This window comes from Hetaerina americana, unplaced genomic scaffold, assembly GCF_022747635.1.
Source record: "Hetaerina americana unplaced genomic scaffold, ioHetAmer1.1.p SCAF_1, whole genome shotgun sequence".
NCBI classification, from domain to species: domain Eukaryota; kingdom Metazoa; phylum Arthropoda; class Insecta; order Odonata; family Calopterygidae; genus Hetaerina; species Hetaerina americana.
In genome coordinates, this window is record NW_027286069.1 from 119859679 (window position 1) to 119876926 (window position 17248).

General features: G+C 38.9%; 1 protein-coding gene across 3 annotated transcripts in view; it reads right to left on the minus strand.

The window, feature by feature from the left end:
- The window catches only part of Miro (mitochondrial Rho GTPase), a 43217-nt gene extending 29590 nt beyond the window's left edge, over positions 1–13627 (minus strand). For all 3 annotated transcript variants that reach the window (XM_071594967.1, XM_071594960.1, XM_071594951.1), the window contains exons 1-10: positions 13246–13627; positions 10437–10753; positions 7756–7864; positions 5946–6159; positions 2620–2670; positions 2110–2211; positions 1973–2014; positions 1457–1622; positions 1208–1328; positions 260–488 (exon numbers count right to left, since the gene is read on the minus strand). In XM_071594967.1, the coding sequence (XP_071451068.1) occupies positions 260–488; positions 1208–1328; positions 1457–1622; positions 1973–2014; positions 2110–2211; positions 2620–2670; positions 5946–6159; positions 7756–7864; positions 10437–10743 (1341 nt within the window). In that variant the 5' untranslated portion in view covers positions 10744–10753; positions 13246–13627. The remainder of the gene's footprint in view (positions 1–259; positions 489–1207; positions 1329–1456; positions 1623–1972; positions 2015–2109; positions 2212–2619; positions 2671–5945; positions 6160–7755; positions 7865–10436; positions 10754–13245) is intronic.
- Positions 13628–17248: the final 3621 nt, after the last annotated feature.

A 17248-nucleotide genomic window follows, 5' to 3' on the forward strand; every position in this document is an offset into this window, starting at 1 on the left:
TTGCTGCATATAGTGACACAACAACAAAATAAGAAAATTTCCAGTTGTGCTCAACCAATAGATGCGAGACTTTCTCCTAATTATTGGTATGAACATTATTTTAGGATAACAAATACAAGAAATTTTAAATTTGGTGAGAAGTAGTGATGAGCAACTGCTAAAATGCTATGTGGTAAACGATGTGCACATGAAAAAACTACAAAGAAAGAATAGTCCTTTCAAGGCTGATGACATGTAAATTAGGCATACGCAAACATACCAGCGGGGTTGTGGGTGACAGGGCCCGGATGGCAGGGCAATGACCGTCAACGCCTGGTCTCTGGAAGGGGCAGCATGTGGAAAAGGGGGGGACAGGGGAGAGCAGCACTTCCAGCTCAGATGGACTGAGGGCGCCATCATGGTCACGGTCGGCACCCTCAAAGAGACGAGTGAGGAAGTCCTGCCCCACAGGCGATAGCTCCGTACTGCATCCACTCTCCACTCGAAAGCTGATATGCCAATAAATTAACATTGCTATTTGTGATAACGTAGATCTTTCATGAAAATAAAGTTTCTATCACAACAGATTCAAAGTACTCTGTGAGGCATGAGGAATGTGTCTCCTGGAACACATACCTCGGAGTAAAAGAATGCTTGGATATGTAACCTACATACTCTTTGTTAGTTAATTTCATTTAGGTTTATCCAAAAAGAGTCGAGCTTTTGATTGAGTTGCACTTAAATGATTGACCAATAATTCACTAAAACTGTAAAATTATGTTATTGCGAGAATAATTTAAAATATATGTGGGCATCTGTTACAGAGAAACAAAAGAAAAATGCTTCAAATCAATTTGTATATGCGAGACAATACCATCACATGTAATTTCATTCAAATACGACTAAAAAAATAGTAAACTAATGAATTTACAGCTCAAAAAGCATAGAGCAAAAATGTGTTTTTAAACAGTAAAATAAGTAACTTTATTTTCCACACACTATTGGTCACGGTTCATTTCATATAACCATCCCTTACACTTTGCTCATCACATAAGGCTTATAAAACTATCCACGCATCACAGATGATGCCTTGGCATAATGAAAACCAGACCGGGACCAACAAAATATCTGTGGAAAACAAAGTTATGAATTTGAATATGAAACAAATTCAAAAAGTGATGCCAGTCACCACTGATTTGATGCTTTGAACCAAAATACTTTATCTCACTTTGGTCTTAGGTAATCCAGCGAGACATCCAGAGAGTCGTCATATCCAAATTTTCTGAGCACAGTCCATGTCGTCTCATTGCGACCCCTTTGTATGAAAAGGCAGTGAAGGAACAAGAAACCTAAAAAGAAAAAAAATTCAAATTCATTTATTCAAGATTCAGGCGAAGTGTGTACAATTTGGATGCGGATATTACAAAGCAAACTTAGTGGGAGGCTTTATCTATGAAGCTGAATAAATGAACATTACCGGGGAGTGTGACACAGTCATTCTGAATGCCGTCTGGGGAGGAAGACGCAAGGAGGAGCTTAAGATTCCTCAGGACGTGTGGTTGAAGGGGTGCTTGGAAGCAAAGTCTCTGGAAGCCATCTAATTCCTCATCAGATAACAACCCATCACAGTCTGCATCACATATCTACATTTGAGATGGGAGAGAGGGGATTATCGAAGATTTCAACAAATTCAAACACCAACATTCTCAATCTTCAAGTAAAACTAAACTTGTAGTAGACAACCTATTACCCTTAAAAACATCTCAATGAATAATTCTGGTGGGGAACGGAAATCCAGAATTCATCACTAAGCTTATTACATTATCTTCCCTCAGATGAAACACAAGATGAAATATCATTCTATTTCTAACTAGAGTAAATGTCATTTAATAATTTGAAAACCATATTAAGTTCAATTACAGCAACTCTTTTTAATCAATTGTTCATTAAAAGCTTAAAACTGGTAATTTAAAAAGAATACAGTTATACTCACTTTAAATATTCTTATTAGTGCTTCTTTACATTTTTCTGTTAGCTGAAAATCAAATGGAATATGATTTAAAATTCAAATCGTAGGTTCTAATCATTAACTAATACTCAAGATTGACTTTAAAGTGGAGAAACACTTACATCCTGTTCATCTATTAGGTATAATGGCGCAGTGGGGTGCAAAACAGCTTTCTGCGCATAATAGAACATCTCTGATATGTTCTTTAAAGTTTTAGCTGAGCACTGTAAACAGAAAACGTATACACTTGAATACTCCACAGACGATAACAGTAAAGTAGCTCAAGCAGAGAAAAATATTTGAGAAAGCAGAGAAAAATATTTTTCTGCCCTGCAAATTTATGCATAAAATTCAAATAAAGCGAGGCCATGTCCTTAACATTTTTAGCCATTCTCAATTAATGCACACTTTTCAATTCAATCAATTCACACTACAGAGGATTTGTTCCTGTTCAGCTTTTGTTTTTCCAATTATGCACATTATGCTAAGTGTCTACATGAATTGGATTGCCACCACAACATGCCAATGTCATTCAGGAATAATATTACAATAAAAGGGACTCAATGTCTCCCATTCTGCATTGACATATTGACAAACAATCGTAAGATGATCATTCAGGTGAAAAGCACTACCTCTATACAGCTCTCAATTTCTGGATACTGCTCCATTATTGATAGCACCATCTGGAATGAAGGAAATGTCATGCATTAGTCATGCCTTTGATGATTTTGCAGCTACAAATTACCCCAGTAAAACCTTGAATCTCTATCCTTGCATGGAACTGCAATCAGGGGCCGAGAGCGAGTTAAGATGGGACCGTTCACTACTTTGGGGGCACATTCCACCATGGAATCATCAAGAAAATGTTTTCAACTAAAGTTTTGAGTTTTCCCTGGGTTCAGGTGCCAGGGCGTGCAGCTCAAATTCACCAATTCTATTTGTGACTTTTTTTTCATTAGGGGTGTAACTAACTACCCCTGGGTGAAATTTCTTCATTGACACGAGGTATTTATACAACAGGTCATTCTGGGGATACCCGCAAAATGCTCACTTCCCCTTAGAGTTCTCAATTTGGCAAGACTCGCATCAATACAAGGTATACATATAAGACCATTAAAATATTTGCAGGAACCATTTGCATCCCAGCAATGAAGGATTTGATGTGTTCCAATGAGTGAAAATAATCCGAGAAATCAACCCGAAGGTTGGCAGGTGATATGCGAGGGTGGAGCTCATCTGATACTATCTCTGCAGAATAAGGAATTCACACATTGGTTGGGGAGACAGGGGCTTTCCCTGTAGTGCTCATGGCTTCCCAGGAAGATCAGTCACCCAAAAATCACACAGGTTAGATAAAGCTGAGATGTCGGCTGGAATCAAACCTAAGCCTTCTGACAAGTAGTCAAATGCTCTCCCTACTGGACTTCCACAACCCTCCCTCTCCATACAGGAAATATGAATTTGAATTTTCATTCCACTGATAATTCCTAGTGTTCCATACTGTTCTTATTTTTCTATTTCATTTTAAACACACACATTTTCTCAAGTTCCCTTACCTACATTATTAATTGGTAGTATACTGTTTAAGGTAGGTTTTCGATGGACAAAGACTGAATATCACTGCATTTTTTACCTTCATCGAACAAGAGACACCCTGATACCCAGGGTGTGTCTTGTTATATCTGTAGATATATAAAACTGTTCAAATCCACATACTCTCCACTTCCTATTAATCCATCAAACAGCAGGCCCACTCCCCTGCCTCACGGTCCTCCCTCAGACCACACATTCCATCCCCAGGCCAAATACACTCACGTCCACTTTTCCTGCCTCCCCTGGATTTCTCCCGACAATCCTATCCAACAACTCCCCTCCTTCACCATTCCAACCACTTTTTCATTTCTTAAATACAGTGGCAGGCTTTGATTCATGGAAATTAATTTTTTTAAATAACTTAGGTTTGAATATTTTCACCATACTTTTATTATAATGTACAACCTACATTTCAATGTAAGTACATCATCTTCAGGGGCATACAAACATGAATCAGCCCCCCCTTCCCTGATATGTGAATTTAACACGCCGTTGAGCTTAGTACTGAGTGAATTCTATTGTCACCTACCACACAGACTTTTGGATTGATTACTGTTTTTATGGTTACTTAATATCTCAGAAAATTTCCATGGAGGAAAAAACACTTTTTTAAATTTATCTCTAGGGAAATGGTTAGCGGTTGAGTAAGAAAATTTCCGCAAGAGAGGTAGGTCCCACCATTTTGTTGCATTCTTTCTTGGTGGAGAGAAATGGTAATGGTATCATAAATAGGGGTCTTTGTTTGTTTCCCTTTCTTATAATTGCATAAATTCACTTTTTTCTCATCTATTGTGCGAAGGAGTATAAAACCTATCAGTTTGGTACAGTGTGGTTGGTGCACTGACTCCACCCACCAGTCCTCCTCCACCCCCTGGGTCTTGCCTGCTTTGCTTGATGTGCCCCTACAGAATGGTTCTTTTGGAGTAGAGAAATTGCAAAAGATATTTTGAAAGCATTAACCTGTGTTTCTTGCAAATGACCGATTCAGGTGCACTGTTTTCGTGCTATGTATTTTCTCTGAAATCACTTGGATGACAAATTTTCCAGGATACAATATTAATCAGTCAAAAAAATGACCATCAAAGGAAAGATGGAATCATGTGAAGCAATGCATTTGTATTACATACGGGGTGCGGTGCTCAAATCCGGACAAGTTTCAATCCGAATTTCCCGCCATATTGTAGTTCCACTGGAGGTCGCGATTGGCGTTCTTGAAAGCTATAGGCATCTAGTAACCAGTCATAACCTCAAAATGGCCGAGATGTTACGTACAAGTGCGGAGTACAATCAAAGAGCCGCTATTTTCGAAAGTGTTCGCATTGGCCATTATATTTCAATATAGTTTGATTCTTCTGGTACCCGAGATCAACTGTTTCCGATATTGTGGCTAAGTACAATGCTTTGGAGAAGTCTGGGGAAAGTTTCGCTTATCCAGTGAGGAAATCTCATTCGAGGAAATGCGTGCTTGTCCGGATTCAAGCACCACACCCTGTATTTTGTCCAGAGCGTAAACTAGTATCCAAGAATGCATGAGAAATCAAATTTAAATCCAGCCAGGAATGCAAGTCCCATGAGGGGTATATTGGTGAAATGTGCTCACTGCAATTGAATAAAAAATCACCATAATCAGCCTGAAGATTGATTGGTAGAGTTCTCTAAACACCAACTAATGACTACAGCTTGTGACATGCACATATAAGATTAAGGGAGCCAGTTCCCTCCCTTGTACTTTCTGTGGTTTCTCAGGAAGATCTGGTGACCCAAAGAATTAACGCAGACTGAGTTAGCCCAATGATGTCCTAAGCCAGTGTGAATGAAACTTAGGTCCTCTGGTAGGCAGCAGAATGCTCTACCATACTGGACTACCACCACGCTTACTCCTGTAGCTCATTCATTGCATTGTGGTGCAGGCAATACATGATGAAGTAAAAGGATGGCAAATGATGACATGGACGCATTGACATTAAGTTACACTTTCAAAAGGTGATGGATTTTGCATCATACAGGTGTACAGTAGAGTGGCTTTTCATTTCTTAAACACGTTCATAACCAAACATGTAAATAATATTATACAATGGTGATTACCCCTGAAGATATATAAATTATGTGATATTCAAGAGAGAAACCTTAAAAACCATAGACAATGAATTCATTCCCAAAACAATCGCCATAAATTCTTAAAAAAAATACCTTTCCAAAACAGAAATCTCAGTGAGAATGAGCTTCTGTTTGGCAGTGTGTTGGAGAGAGACAGGTGAAATGACGCATGGCAAAAGTCATGAAGTGCTGATACCCCACTACCAGACATTACATAAACAGAATCACAAGGTAGTGATGGCCGGGTAAAATGAAGGGGTCAACTCACGTCAATGGAGGGCTCATCCACAAGGTCTACTTTGTTTCCCACCAAGATGACGGGCGGTGGTGGGAGGTGGGGGGGTGGGTGTGGCTGCAGAATCACCTCTCCACCATCAAGGTCACCCTCAACATCAACCTCAATGTCCTCCTCATCCAATGGCCAGCACGGACAAGGCTCGGGCCACATGGGGTCGCAGCACCGTCGAATCATTGGAAGCCACCTGAAAGCAACATCACAGCTTGTGCTCACTAGCAGTCAATCAATACGGCACAGGGGCATAAACAGCAAAGGATGACTTCCTTTTCTCTTTCAGGGATACCAGTGGCAAGCAGAAGTTTCATTTTCTTGAGTTCTAAGTTTTTAAATCATTACTCTAATTTTGCCAGGCACCCAGATTCACTTGATTAGTCTATTTGTCATCATAAATGTCCATTGCTTGCACAGGAATGAAACATTGGGAATTGCAGACTTCTACGTATTAACTTTCAAATACGTACACCTTAATGAATAATAGTTATTTCAAGTCTCAGTAAGTGAAGGACATGCATGAAACAATCAGTGAACTTGAAAGATAAAAGAAGCATTCAGGGGCATAATGGGTGAAATTAGTAAATGGAGGAGCAACTCTTTTTAATCAGGATCGGCACAGGACCGCAGCAGTGTGCGTGGTGCCAATCAACCAGCCTCTGTTCGTTCATTATTTTAAAATCAAGATCAGTTTGGTAACTAAAGACAGATTCAAGAGACCTGAATTCGATCGATTACTTCATTCTGCAAAATGAGGGCAATGCAGTGTAGTTATACATACATGGAATTCCTCATTGACCACAATAACCATTGACATGCAATTACATCTATTCGGCACTTTGTGCATTTATTTTTAATACGAATACAATTTTTAATTAACATATATAAAAAAAAACCATGAACACAGTTATCAACCCGAAGGTCGGTTTAGTAGGTGATGGTAGAGATCACCCAGTACTAAGCCCTTTATGGCGTGTGAAATTCACACATCAGGGTAAGGGGGCCAGTTCCTTTCCCTGTGCCGGTTATGGTTTCCCAGAAAGACCTGGTACCCGAAAAATCACTTTAGCTTGGGTGGAGCTGCAGGTGCCCAGAGTGCCTTGCCCGGGAATCGAACCCGGGACCCTCTCTGGTCAGCAGTCCAACGCTCTACCCACTGGACTACCGCGACCCACTTAACATAAATATATACTATAAATTTTCGAATCCTCCCTACCATTCAGATTACTAAGATGTTGATATTGAAGATATGTCATTATAGAATGAGATGGCCTGTATTTAATGGGATGATACTGACCCTGCTCAGTCTCTTATGCCATTTAAACCCTTCAGGAGAATGGTAGAGGAACTCTACTACTGCTCTTCAGCTATACCTTATAATTACCATGTATTTGGGGGATTGAGTACAAGTGGTAGATTCTTCCACTCTCATGAATTGAGGCTGCATAGCCAATGGCCCCAGTCAAAAATTAACATTTGTGCAGAAATCAGTGAAAAAGTTTTCAAAAACTACATTCAGATTGCTTAAAACTTACTTTTCTGCAGCAAAAAAAACTATGGTGAAACTAAAAAACGATTCAAATCTTATCAATTCTTGGTGAATAGACCGTATAACCTATCTTATCTATGTGATTGATTTCATTTACTCTTTCTAGTCTATAGCTCTATTTTTTTAGATCACGTCTAGAATTACCTGCCCTATCGATTTATCTTATCATCCCAGAGCATTGAATACAGATTTACAAATGGCTTTTGTGATAAAAAACACATTCTCACAGATATGCATTACCTTGTGGTGACTTTCTGAAGAGACTCACTGTCATTGGCTGCATATACAACACAAACGACGTGAGCTCTTCTTAATTCAGCACAGAGCATCTCCTCATTCTGCTCAACAGCTGCAAGGGAATTTATGCATATTAGAATTAACATTCATAATCACCATTCAATAAACAAAAATATTTAAAAAAGCAATATATACTACTATTATTATAAAGAATGAATGTTCATACATATTCCCTTTTTACTAATAATGATTACAATTTTATGGCATCTAAGGTCCATAATTGAATAATCAGAAATTTATCAGTGCTACTTTTTCCTATTGCTTATAAGGAGGGCTTAAAATTTAGACAGTGCAGTTTAGTGAAAACTTCAGTAATATGGAGGATTAAATGGAATTGTGTCTTACAAGTAGACAAAAATGATATTTTTGTACAAATCAGGAAATAATCAAATTTCTCTAGAGGCCAAGGTTAACTGATTCATTGGGAAAGGAAATAAAAAAATATTAAAATTAGATGAATTATGTAGAAGGCAGAGCTGCTTAAACACAGGTATTATTGAGAACTGGGAAGACAGGCTAAAAATACCTGGACATGTCTCAGTAATCAACCGACTGTTTAAATTACATCCTGACAGAGGTTTTTTACCTATATCCGAGCAATCATCAGGATTGTTCAGATTTGGGAAAAAATAAAACCTCTCAAAGGAACATTTGTTGAAATGTAAAAACAGCAAATAGGTTGAAAAAGCCAAAGAAATGAGTCAATAGGATTAGAGCCATTAAGGAGTATGACAGCTGTATTCAAGGTGGTGGTCACAATTCTCTTTAAAGAGGGCTCTGGCAAACTATAGTAATAAATGACTATTACCACAGTATTCTAAGAATTATATAAATCATTAACATCAGTCTTTTATTCCTGAGATGGGTTGACTGCAGCCTTCCCTTCTTTTCCATTTAGTGTCAATCGTCCCTCGATAGCTTCTCTGTTTTAGGTCCTCTTTGAATTGTTCTATCTATGTAAGTGCTTATTTCAAGCCTTCTTCATGGGATCTTCCCTTCAATTTGCTCTTCTATTATGTTTTTAACGAATCCACTGTATCCCATGGTGTGTCCAATCCATGACCTTCTTCTTTGCTGTAGAGCCCTCCACGTAGTCCTTTCCTGTTCTATATACTTTCTCATTCCTCACTTTGTCTGTCCACTTGAATCTTCGGCATTTTACTCTTCAGCACCATGTCTCTAACACATAGAATGCCATGCTCCATACCAATGTTTTGGATGAACTACTTTCTTGTTTGAATCTTCAGATCCTTTGAACATATTACTTGCCTCTGCTTAATGAGCACTTCCTTAGCTAGAGCAATTCTTCGCTTGATGATGGTCAAACTCCTTCACTCCCTAATTATATTAGAGCCCTAGGCCGATGAAGGATTCCTCCGACCCTAGTTTCACTCCTTGAATTACGAATCTGTCTTCAACTTCTCTCCCCACACAATCTTTTTCTAAAAAAAATCATTAATGTTTGAATTTAAAGAAATACATGAGAAAACTAACATGATTTCCAGGATATTTTTCCAGTTCTCACAGTCAAAATGTAAGTCAATACAATGTATTTCATTCCCTAATTTCTCTAAGGTTCTGAGTGACTGTAGGCCACTAATTTTAGACAAAAGTACCCCCTTCTATGGTCACGAGCTTGAAAGGGTTGGGCTACAGTCATCTTTTTGGTTGGTTATCATCTGTCCCAGACCCTTAATCCATCTCCTTCAGGAATCCTCTGGATGTTTTGTGAAGGGCATAGTCCTCGCATCATGAGCACTCAAAGAAAAATGGAAACAATGCTGTCAAGACTCCACCCCATTGTAACTGAGGTGCTTAACAAATTTCGAGCTAACACAAGAAGTGGCAAATATATTTCGAATGGATAGAAGAAAATGGGCATAGTAGTGGAGAGGTTGCGGAGAAGAATTACATTAGCAATAGAAGCATGTGCAAAAAGGAGAGAATGGATGTACCTTAAGTGAATTGTTGGATGTGAATTAAAAATAAGTACCAGACTTGTACTAAGAGCGTAGTACTGCGTGGATGCAAAACATAGCCTTTTGAGGCAAGAGGATTAGTGTTGGAGGCTTTTGAAATGTGATGTAGCAAAGAATACAGAAAATAAATTGGACAGAGAGGTTGATGAAAGCTGAAGTTTTAACTTTCAAAGTTGATGGGGGAAAATCTGAAAAGGCAGAGGAAGTGGATGGAGGATAGACTGAAAGGTAATAGGATAGTGAAGGTCATAAAACAAGGAAGAATGCTGGGTGAACAGAGCAGAGGAAAAAGATAATAGAAATTTTAGACAGCATGATGGCAGGTAAAAGCTATGAAGAAATGCAGGAGGGAACAATGCAAGACCAGCGTGAGGAAGTACTCATGATATGCAGACACTCATCTTTAAGGACCATTCAAAACCCAACTCATTAGGTGGGACACCTTGAGTGAAATGACTGCCTGATATGGGCACGCCATGCGCAGAAATCAAACACGACCTGAGACATTCCTTCACAGCTGATCACCAACAAAGTTAACAAAGGCTTCCTTAATCTACTCTCACACAACTTACTCAAGAAATTGCACGATAAACTGCCTCACCTGAGGATGTTTATCGCGCAAAATTCATCACTGCTTCTTCTCACCTGAGTAATCAACAATGTGAGTTGGTACATTTTCAGGGGTGACATCTGCAGGAATAGTAATTTCCTCAGCCTTTGCTGGGAGGACATTTCCAATTCTAATGCCTTCATCCCCTTCTCCTTCTTCACCCTCGTCTTCATCCTCGGGGAATTCTTCAGCCACCAAGGACAATATGAGAGACGTCTTCCCGACACCACGCTCACCGACCAAAAGTATGCGGACACCTTCCCTTTTCCTCTGTGATCCCCGCCCATCTCCTCGAGGCGAGGAACCTGAATCGGCAGACGCATCCCTTCGGTGGAAGACCATGCTTGAATTCCTGAAAAGAAACATCAGCACATGTACACACAAATTTACTCACACCAAATATACATATTACATTCTGACTTTTAATCCAGCTGTTCATGTCCATGTGCCACACCAACGAGTCAATTAAAGTACATATAGTACACTCCAACTAAAAATTCAACAATGGAACTTAATGCGGGGCTCTCTTCGTCAAGGCCTGGGTTTTATTTTGAGGGCAGCATTGAATTCCTCATAAAGACAGTTACGTACAATTCAAAAATTGTTTGGAGCTAATGGATAGGCTGATTAACCATCAGCCACTGTTGAGAGTCATTATTTGGAGTTCAATGATGCTTTTCTCTGACTCCCTCCTTAGGGAACAGATAGCATGCATTTGCGGTGTTAATTAACCATCTATAACACAAATTGAAAACACTATTAGCACTAAGGTCTAAGAAAGGTGAACTTTGACATTTTATGCTCTTACAACCATTATAAGATCCCTCTGCTTTGCTTGATTGGCGTTTCAGCATTCCCACTGTAATATAACATGATTAGTAATGAAAGCAGTACATATTGATCATTAGCGATAGCAGATCACACTTTGAATGCATCATTATGCCAAAACATAGTTCTTCATAATTACGGCTACATATGAATTGATTTTATGTTGCTCATATAATGAATCCAGAACACAAGAATACTTTATGCAGAGATTCTTTTGAATGCTAACAGACCCTGAATTTTCTGACTCAAAAAATATATTAAAAATGTTCAAGTTTAGATAAAATTATTATGCAAGCAATACTAACATCCTGAACATAAGTATATTGATGGTTTTCTAATCCTGTTTAGAATTTTTGCAGGAGATAATATATTGATAAGATTTATCAATTCATGCACCGAATTAATGGAGAGGCCAGACAAAAGGTTTACTAACTACTTACCTAAGAAGTTGCCACAAATTTATCAGTTTCGTCAAAATTTTGGGTCCCCATCTCAATCAGCACGCTGAACAAATACCAGGCTGTAAACAATATTGCCCCAAGCTTTGCAAAATTGCCCTCTCTCATTTTTCTTAAGTCATCTCTTCATTTCCTTCATTGAATGTGCATGACTGACTTGTACACAAAACATGAGTCCACATTATTTTCCCCACAATAAGTGCACACTGCAGAGCTCATTACAAAAAACCTGGGAGTACTTGCTAGAGTTGATGCATATGGTCTGATTTAAGGTGCATCCCTTTTGGTGACAAGATATTCTACACAGCAGATCCATCCATTAAAGGCAGGTGTGTAAGATGTATCCGCATGCAGTTTCAAAATCATAAATAGTATAAGCCAATGGCAGAGCTACCTGAACTTTTTAACAGCAGCTAGGCTTCCACTGTTCCACCCTGTGCACAGTTTCTTGAAACTATCATGCATGAAGAATTTAGGGCGTCTATTAATTGACATAGAACTATTTCAATACTGCCTTGCTATTTCACAACGAGTGAGCCGGCCACAGCAATCGACATCAACCGAATGACTAACTGAACATCACGGTTAAAACATTGAAGTTTGAACCTCGTTACTTCCCACACGACTTCTCATAATGAAAACTCAACAATAGCTATAGAAAAAAGAAATGCGGGTAGCATATAATATCGCAACAATATAATGTTCTAATAATATCTTCTCATGGTTAATTGAGTATTCAATAGCTTACTTTAGAATAAAATGTCCGTTTCTAGTCACATCTATATCTTGCTAATTTACTGTCACCCTAATCATTAATTCCTTCCATACAAACCCTAAATGCCGCTGCCTTGAAGCAAACCCAGGCTCACTTTCATATTCAAAGATTTTATGAGACAAGATTATCATTTTACCCTTGGATATGATGATCTGCCATAGAAATTAGGATAATAATGGTTTATCTAAGTGGAACACTACTACTTTCATTCGTTAATATCGAATTCTACCAAGATATGTGATTGACAAAATATATTGAAGACAATAAAAGATCCCTCAATGGTAATAAAAATAATAGAAACGGGGCGGAAGTTTAATTGCAAGAATGAAGCTGGGAGTTCAAGCAACAAGCAGAATTTAATCACGAGGAGCTAAAGCGTACCACCTAAAACAAATTGGGGATCAGAGACGGTTGGCTCATTTGTGTCGTGGTAAATGTATTCGAAAACAAAATGTGTTTTTAAATTAATCATTGATACAAAAAATAAATGATACACAGCCTAAGTGCTAATAATACATGGGAAATGTTGCAGAATGGAAAAAACAAGTTCTTACGAAAGATAAAAATGAAATTCTAGTATATGAATGCATACAAAATTAACTCCATTTAATTTTGGGAAGCTCGACCTAAGAGATCGGTAGTAAGGAAATATTAGCTATTCCAAAATGCTGGTACCCAAAATTAATTTAAATCACGAACATCTATTCAAATGACTAAATGAACAATACTTTAAACAAAGGGAAATGCACAAATTGGTAATAATACCTTCAAAGATTTACTTACCGGACCTGCTACTGGGTATAGCTTGCGAAAAATCTGCAGCCAATCCAATTTATTTTGAAATAATTGCTTTGTTAAAACTCATTTCACAAGTTTGCATGAATGCCTCTACCCCAAAAAGCAACTACCAGAGTTACCCGCAAAACTTCTTAACACATAAATATAGGCAATATTCCGGTTGATAGACATACATTTGAGAAGGAAAAATTATACGGCTTCTACATTAAAGGAATAGTTTACATCCGTTGCTCCCAAACTCGAAATGCCAATATATATGTACTTGACATAACGGAATAGCTAAAAACCGGCACAAAATCCGAACGAATGCAGACAGCTGAATCAATCTTAATTTCTTACAATTCTCAGATCGACATATCGCAAAACAGAAAACATGAAACAATTCGAATATCAGAGTTCGTTTGTTTTATGTGCGGTGGGCTTTGATTAACGAAAATGGTAATGTGGTTTTCACGACGAGGGTAAAACCCTGGAATTGAGGAAACACTCAGCAGTTCAGGGAAGCAGAACTATATTCGTGGATTATCGAATTCTAAGATGAAAAGTTTCAATGTGGGGGTCAATTCGTGGCGGGGGGTTGCACCGTCCTATTCCACGATAGAAATAGATAATATAAAATGTCAAACCGGTAAATTCTGGCGAATCAATCGTTCCAATTGTAAATTTTGCTTTAAACCTATGAGATGCGCGGAAATTAAAATGTACGAAGAATGAGTAATATAATTCGGTCAAGTATCACTTTGGGCTTTTTCAAAATTTCCGTTATTTAAATTATAAGTTATATGAACTCATATTAGACTTAACTGAACTTGGCCCACGACGAGCTAGCCCACGGCTATCCACCGGCCGTTGGAGATCTGGATTTTTCAGTCATACCAACGTAAATATTTTTGCACGACGTAACTAAGTAAATCCCCTAAACCATTGCAATAATCCGACTACAACGGACACACTAAACCCAGTGATACTCCCTGTAACCACTTGCAATTGTAAGACCAGGATGAATTATGTAGTAAACGATATAGGGCCCTAGAATGAACTCTACACTGAAGTTAGCCCAAGCGGGAAGTCGTCTTTCATATCAAAAACTATGAGGTCCTAACGAAAACGTTTTCGACAATATCTGCTGAACTACAGAAGTACTTTTCTTGAAAATCACCAGAAACACTCGGCAATCCCTGCTCTATCACGGCATAGGCATAAAAACCACATCCATAGGCTAATGTAGCATCCAGGGCCCAGTGCAGTCCAAAGGGTCGCCCTTTCATACCAAAAATAAGAAATTACTTAACAATATCTCCTAAACTAGAACATTTTTTTCTCTAATTTTCACCATACACCCTGAGCTACACATGTACTTCAAGCAGTCTTTCGCTTACCCCATGCTCCTGGCCTAGTTTAGTAACCAGGGCCCTATTACCTCACCTCAGTCGTCATCTCACACGAAAAAACACAAAGTACATCACAATATCTCCTAAACTAGAACATTTTTTTCTCTAATTTTCACCATACACCCTGAGCTACACATGTACTTCAAGCAGTCTTTCGCTTACCCCATGCTCCTGGCCTAGTTTAGTAACCAGGGCCCTATTACCTCTCCTCAGTCGTCATCTCACACGAGAAAACACAAAGTACTTCACAATATCTCCTAAACTAGAACATTTTTTTCTCTAATTTTCACCATACACCCTGAGCTACACATGTACTTCAAGCAGTCTTTCGCTTACCCCATGCTCCTGGCCTAGTTTAGTAACCAGGGCCCAATTATCTCACCTCAGTCGTCATCTCACACGAAAAAACACAAAGTACTTCACAATATCTCCTAAACTAGAACATTTTTTTCTCTAATTTTCACAATACACGGTAGGCTACACATGTACTTTCAGCAGTCTTTCGCTTACCCCATGCTCCTGGCCTAGTTTAGTAACCAGGGCCCAATTATCTCACCTCGATCGTCATCTCACACGAAAAAACACAAAGTACTTCACAATATCTCCTAAACTAGAACATTTTTTTCTCTAATTTTCACCATACACCCTGAGCTACACATGTCCTTCAAGCAGTCTTTCGCTTACCCCATGCTCCTGGCCTAGTTTAGTAGCCAGGGCCGATTAAAAGTGACTACGACACGACACTGAACTTGGCCCACGGCAAAGGGTTATCTCAGCTGATTTTCTAAGAATTTCAAAATATCTCCTAAACTGGAACATTTTTTTCTCTAATTTTCACAATACACCATAGGCTACACATGTACTTTCAGCAGTATTTCGCTTACCCCATGCTCCTGGCCTAGTTTAGTAACCAGGGCCCAATTACCTCACCTCAGTCGTCATCTCACACGAGAAAACACAAAGTACTTCACAATATCTCCTAAACTAGAACATTTTTTTCTCTAATTTTCACCATACACCCTAGGCAACACATGTACTTTAAGCAGTCTTTCGCTTACCCCATGCTCCTGGCCTAGTTTAGTAACCAGGGCCCAATTATCTCACCTCGATCGTCATCTCACACGAAAAAACACAAAGTACTTCAAAATATCTCCTAAACTAGAACATTTTTTTCTCTAATTTTCACAATACACCCTAAGCTATACATGTACATTCAGCAGTCTTTCGCTTACCCCATGCTCCTGGCCTAGTTTAGTAGCCAGGGCCGATTAAAAGTGACTACGACACGACACTGAACTTGGCCCACGGCAAAGGGTTATCTCAGCTGATTTTCTAAGAATTTCAAAATATCTCCTTAACTAGAACATTTTTTTCTCTAATTTTCACCATACACCCTAAGCTAAACATGTACTTCAAGCAGTCTTTCGCTTACCCCATGCTCCTGGCCTAGTTTAGTAACCAGGGCCCAATAACCTCACATCGGTCGTCATCTCACACGAGAAAACACAAAGTACTTCACAATATCTCCTAAACTAGAACATTGTTTTCTCTAATTTTCACCATACACATTAGGCTACACATGTACTTCAAGCAGTCTTTCGCTTACCCCATGCTCCTGGCCTAGTTTAGTAACCAGGGCCCAATTACCTCACCTCCGTCGTCATCTCACACGAAAAAACACGAAGTACTTCGGAATATCTCCTAAACTAGAACATATTTTTCTCTAATTTTCACAATACACCCTAGGCTATACATGTACTTTAAGCAGTCTTTCGCTTACCCCATGCTCCTGGCCTAGTTTAGTAGCCAGGGCCGATTAAAAGTGACTACGACACGACACTGAACTTGGCCCACGGCAAAGGGTTATCTCAGCTGATTTTCTAAGAATTTCAAAATATCTCCTAAAATAGAACATTTTTTTCTCTAATTTTCACAATACACCATAGGCTACACATGTACTTTCAGCAGTATTTCGCCTACCCCATGCTCCTGGCCTAGTTTAGTAACCAGGGCCCAATTACCTCACCTCAGTCGTCATCTCACACGAGAAAACACAAAGTACTTCACAATATCTCCTAAACTAGAACATTTTTTTCTCTAATTTTCACCATACACCCTGAGCTACACATGTCCTTCAAGCAGTCTTTCGCTTACCCCATGCTCCTGGCCTAGTTTAGTAGCCAGGGCCGATTAAAAGTGACTACGACACGACACTGAACTTGGCCCACGGCAAAGGGTTATCTCAGCTGATTTTCTAAGAATTTCAAAATATCTCCTAAAATAGAACATTTTTTTCTCTAATTTTCACAATACACCATAGGCTACACATGTACTTTCAGCAGTATTTCGCCTACCCCATGCTCCTGGCCTAGTTTAGTAACCAGGGCCCAATTACCTCACCTCAGTCGTCATCTCACACGAGAAAACACAAAGTACATCACAATATCTCCTAAACTAGAACATTTTTTTCTCTAATTTTCACCATACACCCTGAGCTACACATGTACCTACTTCAAGCAGTCTTTCGCTTACCCCATGCTCCTGGCCTAGTTTAGTAACCAGGGCCCAATTATCTCACCTCGATCGTCATCTCACAC